Source organism: Leptodactylus fuscus, chromosome 1 (assembly GCF_031893055.1).
Source record: "Leptodactylus fuscus isolate aLepFus1 chromosome 1, aLepFus1.hap2, whole genome shotgun sequence".
NCBI lineage: Eukaryota > Metazoa > Chordata > Amphibia > Anura > Leptodactylidae > Leptodactylus > Leptodactylus fuscus.
In genome coordinates, this window is record NC_134265.1 from 248895488 (window position 1) to 248917119 (window position 21632).

Sequence of the window (21632 nt, forward strand, 5' to 3'; positions counted from 1 at the left end):
TGGGCTACAGCAGCAGAAGACCACACCGGGTGCCACTCCTTTCAGCTAAGAATAGGAAACTGAGGCTACAATTTGCACAAGCTCATCGAAATTGGACAATTGAAGATTGGAAAAACGTTGCCTGGTCTGATGAGTCTCGATTTCTGCTGCGACATTCGGATGGTAGGGTCAGAATTTGGAGTTAACAACATGAAAGCATGGATCCATCCTGCCTTGTATCAACGGTTCAGGCTGGTAGTGGTGGTGTCATGGTGTGGGGAATATTTTCTTGGCACTCTTTGGGCCCCTTGGTACCAATTGAGCATCATTGCAACGCCAAAGCCTACCTGAGTATTGTTGCTGACCATGTCCATCCCTTTATGACCACAATGTACCCAACATCTGATGGCTACTTTCAGCAGGATAATGCGCCATGTCATAAAGCTGGAATCATCTCAGACTGGTTTCTTGAACATGACAATGAGTTCACTGTACTCCAATGGCCTCCACAGTCACCAGATCTCAATCCAATAGAGCATCTTTGGGATGTGGTGGAACGGGAGATTCGCATCATGGATGTGCAGCCGACAAATCTGCGGCAACTGTGTGATGCCATCATGTCAATATGGACCAAAATCTCTGAGGAATGCTTCCAGCACCTTGTTGAATCTATGCCACGAAGAATTGAGGCAGTTCTGAAGGCAAAAGGGGGTGCAACCCGTTACTAGCATGGTGTACCTAATAAAGTGGCCGGTGAGTGTACAACTATACAACAATATTGTACAGTGCACAGTGAAAAGGGCCATATACAGTAGTCTATAAATAATGTCTCCATAAAATGCCTAAATATCAAAACTTCCCAATGCCTACAATACATACCATCCAAAGAACTGTACCATAAAAAGTTTTAAAATAACAATACCCTACACTATCCAACACACAGTATTCATGTTAAAGAGCCCTCGGGATATTTTTGGCTTAACAAAAAATTGTACGTCTAAAGATGGCCATACCCATTCAATATTTGTCGACAGCTATTCCTACCCCTCCCCATTACACAGGCATGTTAGGTTTGGTCAAGCAAAGTAAGTTACTACCAGACATGTCTAGCTGCTTATCTTCCTCTAGAATTAAACATTGTGAATCTTGATATTTAATATGCACAATCCTGTTTTAGGACTGGTTCACATCTGCGTTCGGTAATCCGTTCGGGGAGTCCGCATGGGGACCCCCGAATGGAATACCAAACGCATTGGGAAGCGGAGAGCTTATGAAAGCACGTGGACCCCATAGACTATACTGAGGTCTGTGTGATTTCTGCATGCTGTCCGCACGAGTCATGCGGACATGAAAGTAGGTCATGAAGTACTTTTCTGTCCACATGTTGCGTGCGGACACTGCGCAGAAAGCACACGGACCCCATTATAGTCTATGGGGTGCGTGTGCTTTCATAATCTCTCCGCTTTCCAATGTGTTCGGTATTCCTTTTGGGGGGGTCCCAATGTGGACTCCCCAAACGGATTACCGAATACAGATGTAAACCAGGCCTTAACAGACATAGTTGAATGAACATCAACTGAATGATAAAGGGTGTGTCTTTACAATTGACTCCTTAGTCCTCAGTAGTAAGTAGGATACTGTGGAATACTACATACTGGGGATAATTATTCCAAGGTGTTAATTTCTCACGTTGGTAATATCACTACATATATGTATTTTTAACCATTTTCAATAAAGTTTACAAGTTTTTAACCTCACTATTTTTGCCAATAGAACCTACTTGTCATGGGGTCCAGTTGTACGTCCCCATGGCAATTGTTTACAAAGACAATACTTAGAATAAGTTCAAGACAATTGAGTTAGGTCTTCTCAAAAATAACCATAAAAATCTATATGTTGATCCTAAAAGCCAATGTGTATCAACTGCTAACAATTCTCAAATGTGCAAGGAATATTTGATAAACCAGATCTTCAACCTCTGTTGTAAGAATTGATTTGGTAGAGTCAGTACATTTCAGTATTTACTTGTTGCATTTATTGCGTACCTCGCCATGGCCTAATGTCTATATATTATACATGTATACAAGAGTAAAATAAAGGTACGCATGGATTGCTCAACACATCAAAGATTTTCTTTTACTAAAATTTCCAGAATATGGTGGCATTCTATAAATTATACCCATTACAAAACTCCAGTAATAACTATGCCGGATTGTGGAAATGTTGTGAGCTTGTAAATATGGCTATTATATTGTCTTTCCAATAATGACTGATCTAGTGTATAAAATGCCTTCTACCAGAAGTGGTTAATGAAGTAGGTCAGAAGGACATTAGCTCTGGAAGTTTAGAGTCGCACATTTCACTATTGGATGGGCTCCCAATGCAGTATATGCTTCGATGAGATGTAAGAAGATTAGACTGTGTCTATAAACCAATTCATTGTGAAGAATGCGTCTGTACTACACAGTCACATGAAAATAATAAGTTTTGGCAGGACTGCCACTTGAATAATAATTTGCCGCATTGATCTAGTCGAACAAAAATAGCCAAGCATATAATTCTGTTACTGAACATGAAGAAGCCGGGAGAGTGCAGTTTATACAATAGAGACATACGGAGAAAGTTCAGCCGGTTAATGTTGTTACTGAGACATCTATTTAAAGGGACAGATGCAATTGAAACGTATGGAAAGAGCAAAATAATATATGAAAGTTATGTGGTTATGAGATTATAGGTGAGACACCATTATAGGGTTTTCCAGTTTGGGAAAGGGAAGGGGGATAAAATAAAAAGAGAAGGGATACTCCTGGTCCTTCACTGCAGCGCCAGTTCCTGCAATACTTCACATTCCAGTACTAGCTGGGCTGGAAATGGAGGGGCTTAGTTGGCCGGTATAGCCAATCACTGGTCGCAACAGTCACATATTGGGTTCTGAGGACTTCACTGCTAATATGTCAATGGGATGCAGCGTGTCAATGCAGAGGTAAGTGCTTGGCTGCATCTGTAATCTGAGCCCCTTCAGTCTGGCCAAACCAGTGCTAACAATGGATGGAACGAAGGACCTAACATTGCAATGGAGGAGCAGGAAAGTATCCTTTCTTTTTATTTTTATTTCACCCCTCTGGATTTTCCAATTTGACCATACACCCCTTTAAACACACATAATATTATACTGCCACCAATCTAGAACTTACCATTGCCCTAACTATTGTATTCTTTGCATTGAGTGCTAACTATTATATTCATTGTATAAATAACTCTTTACTAGCAAACTGCTTTCTTAGGTTTCACGCTCTTCTCAATTTACCCAATTTTTGAAGGTGATAAATTTGTATCCGCTCATGAATCCAATCCAATATAGTTACATGCAAATAAACCTCAGACAGGCTGCAGTTCATAACCCAAACAAGGGGAGACTGACTATAACACATATAGCATAGATGATGAAAGTTAATGACTTTTTGTCTACAAATCTATGTATTTATCAATCTATATCGTCATCTGCAGATTTAGTCCAAAAATTACATACACCTCATTTTCTATGTGTTTTTTGATACTTTCTTACAGTTTCTGCATCTTGGTTGACAAGTGAGTGGGGCTAGCCAAAAGTGGGGCTTAATAAGCAACACAGGTGCTTACACCATTTGTTTCCATGCAACGTGCACCAAACATATGTGCCAAAACTGCACCAAAATTTTGTCAGATTTTTTTGGTGGAATGTAATCCAGCTAATAAGTGATATAAAGTTAGATTAAACAATCTAAATATAAACATTTGTCAGATTTCAATCAGCATCAGACACTTTGGAAATTCTGGTGCAGTTTAAGACTGGCCCATCTAAATTTGCACAGCCTAAAACTTGGACAATATTAGTTTTATCTTCTCCATTGTGTCACAGAACATTAACTCATTCAATAGCTGGCTTTTGTTGTGCTCTATGATAAGATTTCTTCATCTATGTCATTCTATCTATCACGTGTTTTATATCTATCTGTTTCACATATCTCACATCATCAAACTATCTATCTATCTATCTATCTATCTATCTATCCTAATCAAGGGAAGTCAAGGGAAAAAAATGGCAGCACAAAATCCTATCCTCCTAATATTATAAATGTGAAAGTTTGGATGTTTGGATTTTTATTAGTCACTCATGCAAAAACGGCTGAACGGAATTGAATGAAATCTGACACATAGATAGTTTGTAACCTGGATTAACACATAGGCTGGCTTTTAATCCCAGTAAATGACATGCCTTCACGACTGTTATGAATTTATGTTCACATACTATATTATACTGCTCTTGCAACAGCTTATCACAGTTTCTGATAAAGCCAGGTCTGTTATCTCTCTGTGTAAACACGAAGCTAACCCTTGGTGGATTGTGTACGCACATTTGCATATTATCTGATCTGCTCCAGGTATTGCTGAAAAACTGTATGGGAAAACACCTTTAATCCAAATTGGTAGTTTGCTACTTTTAAAGGGGCTCTATCATTGGGAAAAGTCATTTTTATATAAGCACATCCTTGCATAGCCTTTAGAAAGGCTATTCCACACGTATCTTTAGTATGTAATTTGCCTCAGTAGTTTTTGAATAAGTCAGTTTTTATTCATATGCTAATAAGCTTTCTCCATGCACCGGAAGTGTCTGTGTCTGCTATTCTCTGTGTATGCTAGCAGGGAGATGAGTCATCAGCACAGCGGCCACTGCTGTGCATACACATAGAGAATAGTAGAGAGGAGTGCACAGTGAGACTTCCGGGGCACGAAGAAGGCGAATTAGCATATGGATAAAAACAGACTTATTCAAACTACTTATTCAGACTACTGAGGCAATTTACATACAAAAGGCAGGTGTGAAATAGCCTTTCTAAAGGCTATGCAAGAATCTGCTTATATAAAAATGACTTTTCCCATTGATAGAGCCCCTTTAAACATGCCGGGAAAAAGAAAATCTAATTTGTCGCAAAATTCTAAAACAATGAGAGCTATGAAGGTAGCCAGAATTCAACAGAGTTCTCCTTAAGCGAAGCTGAGGGGAACATTGGCGCCAACAACACATTCATATGACGTCCCAGTGAGCTGCTGAGATGCCAGAACAATCACAGGCACAGTGCGAGGAACAAGTTCAGCAGCAGGACAGCTTAAAAACTGCTGAAACGCTGAAGCAGGAAAACCGTCGACGGCTGCAATTTGCTAAATATAGGCGGATCATCGACACCAACAACACGCAAACAAAGTCATGGGTAGAGGCTAGTAGGTAATAAAAGTCAGACATGAAGTAAAGTTGCTTTTTTTTTTTTTTTAATGCAATGTGATTTTGAGGTTCAAATGAGTCTCCGTGAACTCTGTGAACTCTGTGAACTTGTATTCCTCACAAGACATATATATAGTATAGACCACTTTCTGAAAAAATGATGTAATTCTACAAATTGGTACAATAAAGGTATATGGAATTACACAATTGCAATGCTGCCTTTGAGATTTAAGGTTTCCTTTTGAGATTGAAAAGAACATAGCCAGACTATCCGCTCATCAGCACAGTCTGTCTTGTCAGAAGAAATCCTTTAATCAAGCGCATTGTGTCAATGACTGTGAAGGTGAACTATGGTGTAAATTAATTTAAAACATTTTTCTATCTCAGATTCCTCTGTTCCCATGGACACATGACATCAAAAGTTTAGATCCCTTTGTTCACATTCATATGTTTCATTTACAGACGTGGACCTTTATTTTTATTTTTTTCTATTTTACCTTCTCTGCATCGCTAGGTGACTCTCGAAAGACCAACCATAATCTGTGCACAGAAATTTACAGTGCATTGTGGGATTTAATCACTTTAAAGGTGATGTATAATGTTACCATGTATCAGTTTATAGGAATTTTATCACAATGCTGTTTTATCTCATGGGAACAGAAATGTTCAGCAAGGAAAAAAAACATCTGTTTCTATTTCGTGTACAAGTTGTCTAGCAGTATCTAGTGGTGCCCATAGACATAATGGTGCTGCTTCTATTTTGGATGAGAAAACAATCATCTGTGACCAAGAGCAGTATCTACATGGAGCTTGTACATTCTTAGTGTGTTCAGGTTGGTTTCTTTCTGCAAACCAAAAATAAATTGAACTGCAAATTGGCTTCCCATGAAAAACTGACCCTATTGGTGTTACAGATGAGCTCCTGTATAGCAGACACAACTCCACAATAGCCCCTGTGCTGTGACTTTTTTGTATATGTCATATGTTTGTCATATATGAAAAAAAAAAAAAGACTTGATTGTTTAATTCCCTTGCAACACTGATCTGGTGATCCTTACTGGTCTCTGTTCACTTTGTCATGTGTATATGTATATACACTCATGTCACTACTACAGCCAGTCAATGACCTTTGTGTATAAGGTAGCATGTAGGGCACAGGACTACCAAGTCAATAGATTGGCTGCATTGTCACATGCCATTCACATGAGCGAGGGGCATGTGACTGCTACAGCAAAAACTGTCAGGGGCCACTGGGAGGTGTCATTGGAGCAACAGGGGTTAAACAGGGGAAGAGTTTCTTTCTTTTTTATATGTAGTAGCATTCCCTGTGAAAAATGATACTGAAATCCTTAAAGAGTTTATAATACACATTACCTAACTATATTAAAAGGGTTGTATACTATACTGTAGCTGTAGAAAAACATGGCTGTCTTCATCCAGAAACAGTGCCATAAGTGTCTGTGGGTTATGACTGTATAGCGCTGAGCTTCCATATCACACTCAACCTGTTAACATATGTGACATTGTTTTTGGATTAAAGCTTTTTTCTAATCCTATAAGTATTTTGGCTTTTGCTACTTTGTAGCAATGTTCAGTGACTCTTTACTTTCTCACTCAAATGTGTTATTTTAATGTTTTTTTCTGATCTTATCAAACTTGTAGTTATAGGAAGCACCTTCACATGATCAGATGCCAGAACGAGTATAGAGTCAGGAAAAGGCTAACTGTAAGCATCTGCGGGTCCATGGTATCCATGATGAATCCATGTGGTTTTTGTGCCCATTATGGACCCATATCACCACAGTGGTCCCAGGCTACAAAAAGGACAGGAAGAGGATGTGACCTGAGTTTTGCTCCCAAGCCCCCCACAAGCCCCCCACCCATGATAATAAACGGCATGCGTGTGACACCATAGGAAATGATGGGTGAGTGTGCTACCTGTTAAAGAATATACCTAGAAAACCGACAATTGCCAGGTTTGTGTGCACAAAGACTTAAACTTCTGGTCCCCATCAGTGGCGTAGCTAAAGTCTTGTGGGCCCTGGTGCAATCTTTTGTTCAGGACCTCCTACCTCATCCCTACAGTGAATTCTTGATAGTGATTATTACAGGAGTTTAATCCACTTTAGTGCAGTTAGGGTAATCTGTGGGTGTCCTTGGTTTACAGGCCAGATGGAAGCTGCAATCTCAATACTTCTACCAGTGCTTATGGGCCCCCTAAGACTCCTGGGCCCCGGTGCGACTCCACCCTCTGCACCTCCTCAAGTTACACCCCTTGTCCCAATTAGGAATCTCCAGTAGAGATGAGCAAGCAGTGTTCGATCGAGTAGGTGTTTGATCGAATACTACAGTATTCGAAATACTCGTACTTGATCGAACACTACTAGCTGTTCAAAGTTAAGGTTTGATGCAGAACCAGCATTGATTGGCAGAATGCTATACATTCTGCCAATCAACGCTGGTTCTTCTCTTACCTTTAGAAGTCTTCTCCGTGCAGTGTCCCCGCGGCGTCTTCCGGCTGGAATTCACTCTGCCCAGGCATCCGGCCTAGGCAGAGCCGACTGCGCATGCGCGGGCATGCCCTCGCATGTGCAGTCGGCTCTGCTTAGGTGTCGGGCCGGGCAGAGCCGACTACGCATGCGCAGTCGGCTCTACCTAGGCCCCGATGCCTAGGCAGAGTGAATTCCAGCTGGAAGACGCCGCGGGGGCGCTGCGACGGGAGAAGACTTCAAGGAGAATCCAGCCCAACCGTCACTCGTGGACTTGGTAAGTATAATTTTATCGAATTTTACGTACCCCTGAAACGAGCATTTCCCCCCATAGACTATCATGGGGTTCGAACAGTCGAACAGTGTGCGTCTGTTTGAATTGGATTTCAAACCTCGGACATTTTAGTGTTCGCTCATCTCTAATCTCCAGTATAGAAATACAGCTATGGGTGGCCAATGTTAAAGCATGAAGGTCACAAGTAGAACAAAATCTTTCAAGTCATCATCAAAGACACAGATTTGCTCTTGTTTGAGAGGAATTGACCACCAGTGTTGCCGCAATGATCTTTTCAGATTAGCAAGACATTTGAGCATAGGCAGTTACCTCATGTTCTCTTTCCTGTGCACTGTCACATACATTTCATAAACTCTTCCCTGAGGAACAGCCCCAGCAGGAATCAGCAAGCTCACTCCTAAAGAATGGAAAGATAAAAGAAACAAATAGAGAAATCAATTAAATAATAGGAAATGATACTTGTAAGGGGAAGACAGGCAATTTATGTTTCAAGCTTACATTTATGTTTCCATAAAAAGAATTCATTTTACAGGGCAATGTTGGATTTAAGTCCTTAAAGCCAAGACGAGAAATGTTGCCATGGCGATTGAAGTCCTACTTATGGCTCTCAAAAGCAAAATAATTGGTATAAGGTGAAATGGTAGGAACGGGCTATAAAAGAAACATTTTTTTCTTTTTTAAAGACATAAACATTCACTCTTACATTCTCACAACACACACAATGGAAGCGAACAATAAAGAAAAGTTCCATTTTTGAACTATTTTTGTTTTATCTGAAAAAAGGAAAGATGCCTTTAGGTTTACGTAAGCTACAGCCGTCATGGCTTTTTATTTTTCGGTCAGCACTCAAGGTTCACCGCTTGGTTTATTTATATCTGTCAAAAGCAGCCGGTACATAATGTTTAATATATGTTGTTGATTTTATACTAAAGAAGGTATGTATGTATGTATGTATGTCTTGCATGGAAATTTTTAAAGGTGGCTATGCACATTAATAGAAAAGTTTCTTATCAGATGATCCTCACATTAGTTGATATGGTAAAATTAGTCTTGAATGTTATCTTTTAAAGGGGTTGTCAAGTAAAAAACAAACATTAAAAGTGCAAAATTAGCAAATTTGCATCTTATTGATATATGTATATTTGCTATCCATAGTGCTCCAATGTCCAGATGTTCGCTCTAGTCCAAGTTCTGAGAGTTTTACATCTAGTTTGAGCTCGACGGTTTTTTGTCAGTTGTCCTATCATCAGCGCTGTGTGTGAACGGGACTGTAAAAGCTAAGCTATCCCCTATTTTTACAGTGTTGGCCAAAAGTATTGGCACCCCTGCAATTCGGTCAGATAATACTCATTTTCTTCCAGAAAATGATTGCAATCACAAATTCTTTGGTATTATTATCTTCATTTAATTTGTCTTCAATGGAAAACCACAAAAAGAATTGTCAAAAAGCCAAATTGGATATAATTCCACAGCAAACATAAAAAAGGGGGTGGAAAAAAGTATTGGCACTGTTTGAAAAATCATGTGATGCTTCTCTGATTTGTGGAATTAACAGCACCTGTTACTTACCTGAGACACCTGACAGGTGGTGGCAATAACTAAATCACACTTGCAGCCAGTTGAAATGGATTAAAGTTGACTCAACCTCTGTCCTGTGTCCTTGTGTGTACCACATTGAGCATGGAGAAAAGAAAGAAGACCAAAAACTGTCTGAGGACTTGAGAAGCAAAATTGTGAGGAAGCATAAGCAATCTCAAGGCTACAAGTCCATCTCCAAAGACCTGAATGTTCCTGTGTCTACCGTGCGCAGTGTCATCAAGAAGTTTAAAGCCCATGACACTGTGGCTACCCTCCCTAGATGTGGACGGAAAAGAAAAATTGACAAGAGATTTCAACACAAGATTGTGCGTATGGTGGATAAAGAACCTCGACTAACATCCAAACAAGTTCAAGCTGCCCTGCAGTCCGAGGGTACAACAGTGTCAACCCGTACTATCCGTCGGCGTCTGAATGAAAAGGGACTGTATGGTAGGATACCCAGGAAGACCCCACTTTTTACCCACAGACATAAAAAAGCCAGGCTGGAGTTTGCCAAAACTTACCTGAGAAAGCCAAAAACGTTTTGGAAGAATGTTCTCTGGTCAGATGAGACAAAAGTAGAGCTTTTTGGGAAAAGGCATCAACATAGAGTTTACAGGAAAAAAAAGAGGCATTCAAAGAAAAGAACGCGGTCCCTACAATCAAACATGGTGGAGGTTCCCTGATGTTTTGGGGTTGCTTTGCTGCCTCTGGCACTGGACTGCTTGACCGTGTGCATGGCACTATGAAGTCTGAAGACTACCAACAAATTTTGCAGCATAATGTAGGGCCCAGTGTGAGAAAGCTGGGTCTCCCTCAGAGGTCATGGGTCTTCCAGCAGGACAATGACCCAAAACACACTTCAAAAAGCACTAGAAAATGGTTTGAGAGAAAGCACTGGAGACTTCTAAAGTGGCCAGCAATGAGTCCAGACCTGAATCTTATAGAACACCTGTGGAGAGATCTCAAAATGGCAGTTTGGAGAAGGCACCCTTCAAATCTCAGGGACCTGGAGCAGTTTGCCAAAAAAGAATGGTCTAAAATTCCAGCAGAGCATTGTAAGAAACTCATTGATGGTTACCGGAAGCGGTTGTTCGCAGTTATTTTGTCTAAAGGTTGTGCTAGCAAGTATTAGGCTGAGGGTGCCAATACTTTTGTCTGGCCCATTTTTGGAGTTTTGTGTAAAATGATCAATGATTTGACTTTTTTTCATTCTCTTTTGTGTTTTTTTCATTGCAAGCAAAATGAATGAAGATATTAATAACAATGAGTTTGTGCTTGTAATCATTTTCTAGAAGAAACTGAGTATTATCTGACAGAATCGCAGGGGTGCCAATAGTTTTGGCCAACAGTGTATGTACTGGCTCTGACAAGACGGTGACTGGCTTAGCTTTTTTTACTGGGTCAGTCAGCCATTTATACATTGTACTGGAAATTCTGACTTGTCTAAAGATTTCTACTAGCACGTTCCATTCTCTATAAAACTGGACCTGTTGTAGCCCATATAAATATTAGACCGGTGGTGGATTTAATAAAAATTGATGGACTCTGACAACCATCCAGTAGGAAGTTTTAGGAGTATTTATATTGGTATACACTATGTATTATTATTTTATTTATTGTGCTTACTTATATAGCACTATCATATTCTGAAACACTTTACAGACAATGTCCCATATACGCTCACGATCTATATTCCCTGCCAGTATGTCTTTGGAGTGTGGGAGGAAATTCACACAAACATGGGGAGAACAAACAAACTCCTTGCAGATGTCATCCTTGGCAGGATTTGAACCCAGGACTCCAGTGCTGCAGTGCTAACCACTCAGCCACCATGTTGCCCATTGCAGAGCAGCAGATAATCCTAATTGGACAATGTTTAGTATCTGCTACCAATGATTTTAAGAAACTATCTTCCATTTTCAACTTGTGGTAGTTGCCATTGCTATCATCCATAATTTGGTCAGTTATACTCTTTTCCTTACCTGAATTAGGAATGATAAGATGTCCACCTAGTGAGTTGAAGGTTCCAAACGCAGTACATGAAGGGTCTGTTTGCCTTGCAAGACTTTGGTTCTTCATATTTAGAGTGTCGTTTTCCAGTAAGGACTGTGTAATTTGAGGAGAAAGTTTAGAAGCATAGTCCGACAAATCATCTTGAGGTGTTATTGCACCAGAAGAGTTATATACTTTGATTTTTAAATTAGGAAGTGGGTCAAGGAGAGGAGAATTGGTCATTGGGATCTTGTCAGAGACATCATGCAGAGCATAAACAGGTCCTCTGTACATTGCTGCCGCAGATGTTAAATCTGGAGGAATTGCCAAGAGATCTGAAGACACAAAGGAAACCATGATGAGAAACTTAACACATTTACTTAAATATGATGTCAGTGCAGAAATATATCATTACACAATTGCAGATTTGTTTGAAATACTTCAAATTTGAAAAATTACTGGTTAGATACTAAATTATATTTGCAACGTTTGTTTGTTTGTTTGTTCTTTCTAGAATTCTTCCTTTAAAGTCGTCTGGCCTCAGAAACTTCACCAGTTGGATAAATGAATACACACAGAGTCCAATATCATGGTACAGAAACAGTAGGCAAGAGATTGGAATTGGCTTACAACAGAACGTACATGAATGCAATCAGTCTACTAAATCTGTCTTTGATGGAAGGTACAAGGAACAAGTTCATGTTTGAGTAAACTCTCCCAGGTACCCTAGTGGTGTCTGTCCTATGTACGGAGCCTGTGCCAATCAATCCATGTCCTCCTATGCATATGTACACAGTATGTGCTATATGACTGGGGACAAGACACATATCTCTCCTGCAGTGCCACGTCTCTGGGAAAGATGTAATATAAAAAATGGATTCATTGGCTGTGTAGATGCCTATAGTAAATACAGCTCTGGCTGTGCCTAGTAAACATATGTTATGTAGAATATAGCCAGCGCATTGAATTAAGCAGTTTCCTGATAGTGTGCACTATGGGAGAGAAAACAGTCAGTAAGATTTAGTACTTGCTGTTCATCTTCAATTTACCGTACTTCCCCTGAAAGCCATTATGTGATGAGGAAATTTAATTTGCTTATTAAACCTTTCGCAAATGAAGCACATGACATTTACGGATGCCTTTCTTCGCAGTCTTCTGTTTTTCCTGCGTGACGGCACATGTGGAACATATTCACATGTCATCTATTCTGACTCAACATGTGGAAACTAAAAGCTATTTGCTTTTTATACAAACAAAATTCGGGAGGAGTGATTCTGAAGATGTACAGTAATAGTCGCTAGCTGTTCCTCTCTTTGACAATGACATATTCCCACAAACAAGATACAAAAGTATGTTTGGAGAAGAAAAATATTTCTTATTCAAATTTTGGACCAAATTGATTGTTCTGTCAAATATGAGAGAAATCTTGCTGTCAAATCTGACATAACTGGAGTCAATTTAGTGACACATTGCAAGAACGCAGCATGGCAGCTTGAGACAACACCAATAATTTCCACAAACATTCTCTTCAAAGCCTTCTGCTCAGTCTGCTTTAGAAAGGAAACTGGCACCTTAGCTATTGAGTGGCAGATATAATTTCCCTGAAATGTCAGGCCTTCAGATGAGGCCTGTACAACATATGGACACATCCATATTTCCCCTTTGTAATTACGCTGTCTCTTTGCACAACTGCCCATATAGACACTTCTCTATCAGCTGTGATTGTGTTGTGTTTGTGCCCATGCTGGATTTAGTGATGCTTTACCCAACCTTTGGATCCAGATAGTTATGAGGCGGCTTAGAGTCCTATTATTGTTAAATGTATTTGATTATTTTGTAATATTTTTGTTGCATTCTTAATAATATGCATTTTATCTGCTAAAAAAGAAATATTCATAAGAAAATTCTATAAGGTACTGTCAGCAGTAAATTGGTTATAAAGCTAATCCCAGTACCTTGTAGAGGTGATTCTACAGTTTTCATATATGTCTGTTATTTAGGCTTTGGGTGTTGCCTGAGGGCTAGTTCACACGGGGATTCCGCACGTGCACATTCCGTCGTGGCTGCTGCGACGGGATGACGGTGCAGTGCTTTCCACCCCGGATTAGGCCCAAATGAATGGGCCTAGTCCAGAGGGTGCTGTCGCGAGGCAGACGCCGCGACTGAATCAACCGCAGAATCCGCCTGAAGACGTTTTTTTCCACTAGACGCTAGCGGTCTACATAGACCTCTATTGTGAGGGTGCGGATTTTGAGGAGGATTCCACACCAAAATCCTCCCCCTCTTGCCCTGTGTGAACTAGCTCTTAGTTTGCCTGGGTATTGCAAAACACTTTTCCACCCAATGCAACTTGAATATGGTGGGGACCCCGGCAAAGAAGACTGAATGAGAAAGTATAAGATTGAGTATAAGATTGTATTTTTTGTTTTTTTTCTTCTGTGGCTTCCCTGGGCGCTGATTATTATACTCTTGGGCCTAAAGTGACCCGTGAGTATAAAAATGATTCATGTGTAACAAACCAGATCAGTTCACTCATCTCTAAATACAAACTGCTATCCAAATTCCTATATCACAAAGCTGTTCATATAAGCACTCACCTTGTCTTGCAGCCTTAATATTGACTGCTTGGAATCCACCATTAAGCGCAGAAGTATCGATTATATCAGATTCAAAACCTCGATGGTTTTTCCGGTAGACAAATAAAGCTACAATGACAGAGATGGCGAGGCATACGATCACAGCAATGACGATGCCAACATAAAGGGCGACATTGTCCGAGCTTGGAGCAGCTGGAAGAAGCAATGATATTGGTGTTAATGGAACGTTTTAGATTTCTAAATTGTTAAGATTGAATGTTTCACATTAAAGACATTCTAGATAATAATAGATTATGTTTAACATACATTTAAATTTTACGCATCTAATATTGTATGTAACTAATCTAATATTGTATGTAATTAATAGAATGCAATATTTTTATCTTATTCTAAAACTATGTATTTAATTAAACCCATTTAGCAAATGTAATATTAAGGATATTAATGTTATATAGGAAATGAATATTTTATCATTTCCCCAACTGGAGCATCAATAGAACCGCAGCATTTTTCAAAATGTACTTATTATGTTATTGCATAAGTTTGACTCACCTGTCCACGCTCCTGTCCTGTCACCCTTCGCTGCCGACTCCAGGTGGTATTACACTTATGTCACAATGCTGAAGTACGCTGGGACATTACATACAGCTTTACAAAAGGGGTCATGTACTGTGTGTGGTGGGTGTAAACAGGGGTCATAAACTGTCTGGGGTCCATAAATAGGGGTCTCATATAGTGTATAGAGGTAAAAAAAAAAAAAAAAAAAAAAAAAAAAAAAGAGAGAAAGAGAGTCATATACTGTGTGAGTGCAAAACAGGGTGATCTATTTTGAAGGGCCCATAAGACAGGGGTGATATATTGTGGGGGTGGCATAAGAAAGGGGTCATATACTATGGGGGGGGGGGCATAAAATGTGCGGTCATATACCTTGTGAGGAGCTAAAAAAAGTAGTAGGGTAGTCATGTACTGTGTGACAGGCCAGAAAAAGGAGGACATATACCATGTGGGGAGTCAGAAAAAGAGGGTCATAAACTGTGTGAAGGGGCAGAAAAAGGGGGTTGTATACCATGTGGGGACCAAAAAAAGGGGGGTCATGCACCATGTGGTGGGCCAGAAAAAGGTGGCCATGTATCCTGTTGTGGGCCAAACAAAAGGGAGTGTTATACTATGTTGGTGCCAAATAAGGAGATTTTCTTAATCTGTTAATGGGGGTGTGTCCTAATTTGGGGGTCCTCATCACCCAACCAAAGATTTTCACGTGTTTTTTTTTCTGAGGGGGGGGGGGTGCCTTTCTACACTCCACCTCAGGGAGCAGAGAGTCTTGGTTCACCCCGGCCTGAGGGTTGTGACGACATCAGAACCTTCAGGTTCAACCAGTGATCCCTAGGACCAGATAAATGAACAGTCTGCAGACAACCTCTTTAAAGTAGATCCTGAGAGAGTTCAGGAGGTAAGAGATGTCCATGCCTGCACTTAACCCCATCATCTCTGTTTGATAGAAGAATATATACAAACATAGCATTAAGCTTTTATAACAAATTCAATTATGTATTATACAGAGTAAGTAATGTAATGGGTCACTGTTATACAGCATAGTCTCCTCTGGGAGAAGAGAAGTATGCAATATAATGGTGACCTGTTACTATGACTGACAAACATGTCTATATAATACACAAATGAAATGTAGTTGAGGGGAACTTTTCTTCCCCTATTCCAGAGACAAAAAACAGGTTGCATTGGCGGTTTAATGGTCCTAAACCATCTGCTACACAGAGTCTTTTTGGCTGTGCATCTTGTGACCCTTAAGTGGCTGTGACGCAGTTGGCAGAAATCAGGCAGTTCACAATGTGACCACAATCACTCTTATTAATTGCAAATGAGGCAGAACAACACTGCGATCTCTCTGTGTCACATATAGGGGGAGGGATGCTAAACTGAATCAAGAAAACCTAGCTATGCCTCTGTGATAAGACAACATAATGGCAAGGAATGCCTTGGTAAAATAGAAGAAATTGCGCAAAAACATGATTGTTTTACAAAAAAAGAGGCCTTTGGGCAGTGAACCTCTGACATTACAGAAGACATACCAAGAAGTCATAGCACTGTGAAAATGTCTTCTAAAAAGAGTTAATATCTGTGTGATGAGCAATATCTGTGCACTGAGTGGGATATCCATGCAGAATATAATTTCATTGTCTAGGAGTCGGACGCATTACAGGCTTAGACAGAAGTCACTTATTAAACTGTCCAAAAAGGGGCTTGTTCTGAGGAAAGGGCTCTGGTAGTATAGAGTATTACTACATGCACGAGGGTTTCTACTACCAGTAGTGCACTACAGTAAACCTGCCTTAGAAATGACAAGCGTCTGACAATGAGAACAGCATAAACTTGGCTGATACATCTAGAGCAGTATGCTTTATACAATCAAAAAACATGAAGAATGGTTTTCAGGGGGACGGAACATATGATACAAGTATCATTAATGAACATGTTGTGCAATAGGGAGCCAGAAGATGGCCAGTGCATAGTAAAAGCCATCTGAACTGCATTTAAATGTGCTTTATGACCATGCCTTCGAGAATATTATGAGAGGACTATTACTCTGCATTTCCTTCCAAAACTAATTCAATGCAAATGGCAGCTGGCACATTTTAGGTCCATGTGTTGATATATTAACAACCTTCTCTAATGTGTGCCTACTGTAATCTAGTTTATTTCTGGAGTGGAATCTCCTGCAGGGAGAATTGTTCCAAAGCATACAAAACACCAAAGGTTAATATACTGTATCACAGGCTACCGGCATACTGATTGCAGGCCACCATGGAAAAAGGTCCACAAAATATAAAATTCTAATGTCTAACAAGAACAGAGTAACAGACCTCCTAAGTGTCCGGAACCCAAGAACAATATTCTACAGGTGTTACTGTATCCAGAGCAGATACTCATGAAGATCCCCTGCCCTCCCTCCCTCCCTTCCCCTTCCAGTTATACTGAAGGGTTCTAATCTCTCATATAAGCATTCTCGGTTACACCTAGTACTCCAGCACCAGACCATGACACAGGATTTTATAGTTCAGTGAATAGAGATTTCCTATACCATAAATTGCCCACACACTGAATCAGCTTTGCCTTCAGTCTTCCTTTAAAGACGTCTTGTGAGATTTCGTGACATGTCTGTCTTTTTACAGAACTTTCCCAATAAAATGCTAGATCATCTTTTCTAAAAGCTCTGTGTAGTTCCTCTGTTTTACTACATTTACTACTGAACAGTACCATTCCACTTGTCAAAAGGGTGTGTCCCTTATTATTTGGGAAATGTCAGAAGATAATGTATCATTGATAAGGGTATAAATGGTAATGATGATTTTTTTATTTGTTTTTATATTTCCAAAAAAGAATATGGCCACTTTCAAATGTGTTCCTTATGTGCCAGATTTTCTATATTTTTTTTCCTCAATGTAGATTGTGTGTCCCATATAGGGATCACAATGTACATTTTTCTTCCATTTAGTATCATTTTGTAGAATGGGAGGAAATCCATGCAAACACGGGGAGAACATACAAACTCTTTGCAGATGATGTTCCTGGCAGGATTCGAACCCAGGACCCAAGTGCTGCAAGGCTGCGGTGCTAACCACTGAGCCACCGTGTTGCCACTGTCAGATTTTCTATATTGAACACTATGGCACAATAGCAGGCAGACGGACTTAGCATTATAGTTATCTTTTCTTCTATGTTTTCTTTAACTTATCTTTCCTCATACAAATAACATGGCATGTAACATACTGTAGTGATCTTACGCTTATAGTAGTTTGTATTATCCACCTTGATTTTGTTACAAGCACCATTTCTAAATGTCTAACTTTTCCATGAGCAAGTACTGTAGTTAAAAGGGTTTTCGGGCAGAAAATCCTTTTATTTAAATTTTATAAAGGTCTGTTAGTGCTAGTGATGGGTTGATAAGTGCACCCAAATACCTTTAGCAGTTATTGGAGTGATTTCTGGGTGTCTCTGGTAACTGCTGAGCCCCCTTACAACCCCCCCCCCTCTTCCTAGCTAACCTACTCCACCCACTGCTAGAAGACAGGAAGTGTGTGTGTGGGGGGGGGGAGGGGGGGGTCCGTTCCTTGGACACAGGAAGGCTTGGTGAGTATTGATGGGGATAGTGGAGGGGGAAGAGTGTTGTTGACATTCTGTTTCAGAAGCGTCACAGGATTATCAGAACGTGTCCCAGAGCGGTCACATGACCGCTCCAGGAATATGGGTAATTATACATTTTTTAAATAGAAGTAAATTAGAAGTTAGGTGGGGGGAGGGATTTTAGCTTAGGGGATACTTATCAGTTTATCCTGGACACAACCCCTTTAAGGTTCCCGAACTCATGTAAAAAAAAATGTACAGTGTAAGGGCCATTCTAATAGCATACATAGGCACTAATATATATATATACATATATATATATATATATATATATATATATATATATATATATATATTAAATAAGAGGTCATGTTCCTTGCTTTCCATTACCCATTTACAATATTCATGTAACCATTGTAGAAAAAAAATGAATATTTCAATTCCGTAGTAACCTTAATTTTCTATCATGTAAATGAATGAATAACGCAATGCAATATTGGTGCAAGAAAGCTATGGCTGGCCTCAGGCAGAAAAATGTGAACATGCATGAGAAATTACAAATAATCTAGCCCTTTGCCACTATATAACGTAAAATGGATGATTTACCATTTAATATATACTTTATTCATAGACTAATACTTAGCTACACCGTGTGCATTCTTTTCTATTGAAAGTCTGTTATTTTATTATTCTAGATGACAGATACTGATGATCAGCACAATACTTGCAGCTCTACCATACAATATGTCTCTGTCTTAGTCTGTTCTCTATTTACCAACACTTCATCTTCATCTGCAGTAAACATTCAGAATCTTTATGCAATGGACTTGTGGAAACAACAAAGGTGTTAAAGAGATAAGGCAACTATGATTGTTTTATGGGTATGCAGACATAGCAGCTACTATGGGGCCCAACAACTCTCTGCACCATCACATCACTGTCTATATTATCTCTGTACTGTGACATTACTATGTACTGTATATTATCTCTGTACTGGGACATCACGGTGTACACAGTGTAGTGCTGTGATATATCTCTGTAGAAAAAGGGTCAGCAACCTTCGGCACCTAGGTCCTGTGGAACTACAATTCCCAACATGCGCCATTAACTTCCAAGAGCAGCAGACCAAGTATGCATGCTGGGAGTTGTAGTTTTACAACAGCTGGAGTGCCGAAGTGTGCCTACCCCTGGTGTAGATCATTTTTGTACTATGACATTACCGTGTTTATTATAGTAATGTGACATCAATATATGCATTATTCCTGTACTGTGATATCACCATGTACGGTACATTGTCTCAATACTATTATAAAGATATAAATTAAAACCATAATGCTAATAATAATAATAACAAAAAAAAAAAATCAAACAAAACTTACAAGGATATCCAAACTCCTTCTGTGTTTTCTGCTCATTTGTTCGGGGTGACAGAGGGAAAATCGGGCCTTAAAAGGAAGAAACAAAAGAAAACAAACAAAGGAAAAACAAATCATATGAATTAAATAAAAAAACGTAAAAAAGACAAAAAATAACGAAAATCTAAAAGGTTGAATTAAAGGATGAAAGGCTGAAGATTAAAATGATCAAATGCCTGGCGATTGTATTCACATTAGATCCTAAAAAACAACTATTGACTCTCAACTAAAAAGTTTAGTTTCAAAAAATGAAAAAAAAAAAAAAAATGAAATATTTAATAGACTGATGTGCGCATGGAAAACTACATTGATTTATTTTTGCACAAATTCTCATACACCCAAGTGGAATCCTATGTGATTACTAAAAAGACAATACTGTCTGTTCTGTAGATTCTTCTTTGCATATACATTCATATAGGTGCATGCCAACTCTGCTATTTTATACCAGCAAAGAATCATGGGAACATTAACAAACACAATAGGAGAGATAAAAATGCACTACGATTAATTTACAGTCTCCATTGGCAGAGACTGGGCTTAAAGGGGCTCTATCAATAGCCCGGGCGCATGCGCAGTAGCACGCGGCTTCTACTACGGCTACTGCGCATGCGCCCGGGCTATTTTTTTTTATCAGTGTCTGCGAGCAAGCGCCGGAGGAGGACGGGACCCGAAGACGTCAGAGGAAGAAGAGGCGGGGAAGAAGAAGACGGCGCACCCTGAATGCCCGCCCAGCGTGCACCTTCAGTAAGTAGATCACATTCTTTTTTAAGTTATTATTTTAAAACGGCGGGGTAGTTTAATTTAACTTTTACAGTGCCTGAATAGCCTTTTTAAAGGCTATGCACGCATATGTGGGGCTCTATCAGTATGATTTTGCTGATAGAGCCCCTTTAATGACCATTGGTACATGATAAAATAATTGTCTCCCTGATGTATTCATTTTTCACAAGCTGTAAGGTAGAAATATCCAGTGAATACGTTGCATGGATCCCTGCAATATGGCTGATGTAAGATAAAATACCAGCACAGGCACACGGGTGGTATTTGATGAACAAGACGCACGGTGCCTATAGACATTAATCTGACATCTGCTTTTAATGTCTAGAGTGCACTCAAAAGAGTAAAACAAGGTCTCAGATCCATTATTATGGATGAAAGACCTCTTTCCTCTCCTTGTTAATACATGAGGACACAATTGTTCATCTTCACAAAGACTGGTATCTTTTTATTTCAACTAAATGAATAAAAGAGATTCCCAGTTAACACAATGAATTTTCATGAATGTTCCACTCATAGAAAGATTATGGGGCACAATACTACAGAGGAAATAGAAACATCAATGGATTGTCCATGTAATACACAGATCTGACACTCATGCTGTATCTGGGCATATTAATAGTAGGCCTTGCAGTTGTCTTATCTGTTTACGAGGTTGTGGTCTATGGTTAAGGACCAAGACATGTCTTGTCTAGTAGTGCTTGTAATCTGAATGGAATACCAATTCTTTTCTTAGAACTGCATTATGTTCTTCCTCCTATAAACAAATTGACCATTGTCAAAGGGGCGTGTATTTATAGGATCCAGCTCTGATTGGACTGTGTGAGAATGTGTAGGGACAAACCCCTTACAGGTAACATCCAGGTATCAATTTATTTCTAGGAAGAGTAATAGGGGAACAGCACAAGGCAGAGTTATAAAAAAAGTTGATCCAAAATTGTAATTTTGAAGGGGATACAATTATTTACTAAAACAGATATGTTAGGGGTTGTCACAGACTCTCTATGAAGAGTAAGGTAACCCCCAGGGGTACAACTTGAGGGGGTATAGAGGGTGCAGTCACACTGGGCCCAGTAGCCGTATGGGGCCCATAACCACTGGCATCAG

At 39.6% G+C, this 21632-nt stretch overlaps 1 protein-coding gene across 2 annotated transcripts in view; it reads right to left on the reverse strand.

The window, feature by feature from the left end:
• The window catches only part of UNC5C (unc-5 netrin receptor C), a 325165-nt gene that overhangs the window by 21639 nt on the left and 281894 nt on the right, over positions 1-21632 (reverse strand). For both annotated transcript variants that reach the window (XM_075285567.1, XM_075285559.1), the window contains 4 exons: positions 19713-19778; positions 14194-14385; positions 11587-11931; positions 8333-8420 (listed from right to left, as the gene is read on the reverse strand). In XM_075285567.1, coding sequence (XP_075141668.1) covers positions 8333-8420; positions 11587-11931; positions 14194-14385; positions 19713-19778 — 691 coding nt within the window. The remainder of the gene's footprint in view (positions 1-8332; positions 8421-11586; positions 11932-14193; positions 14386-19712; positions 19779-21632) is intronic.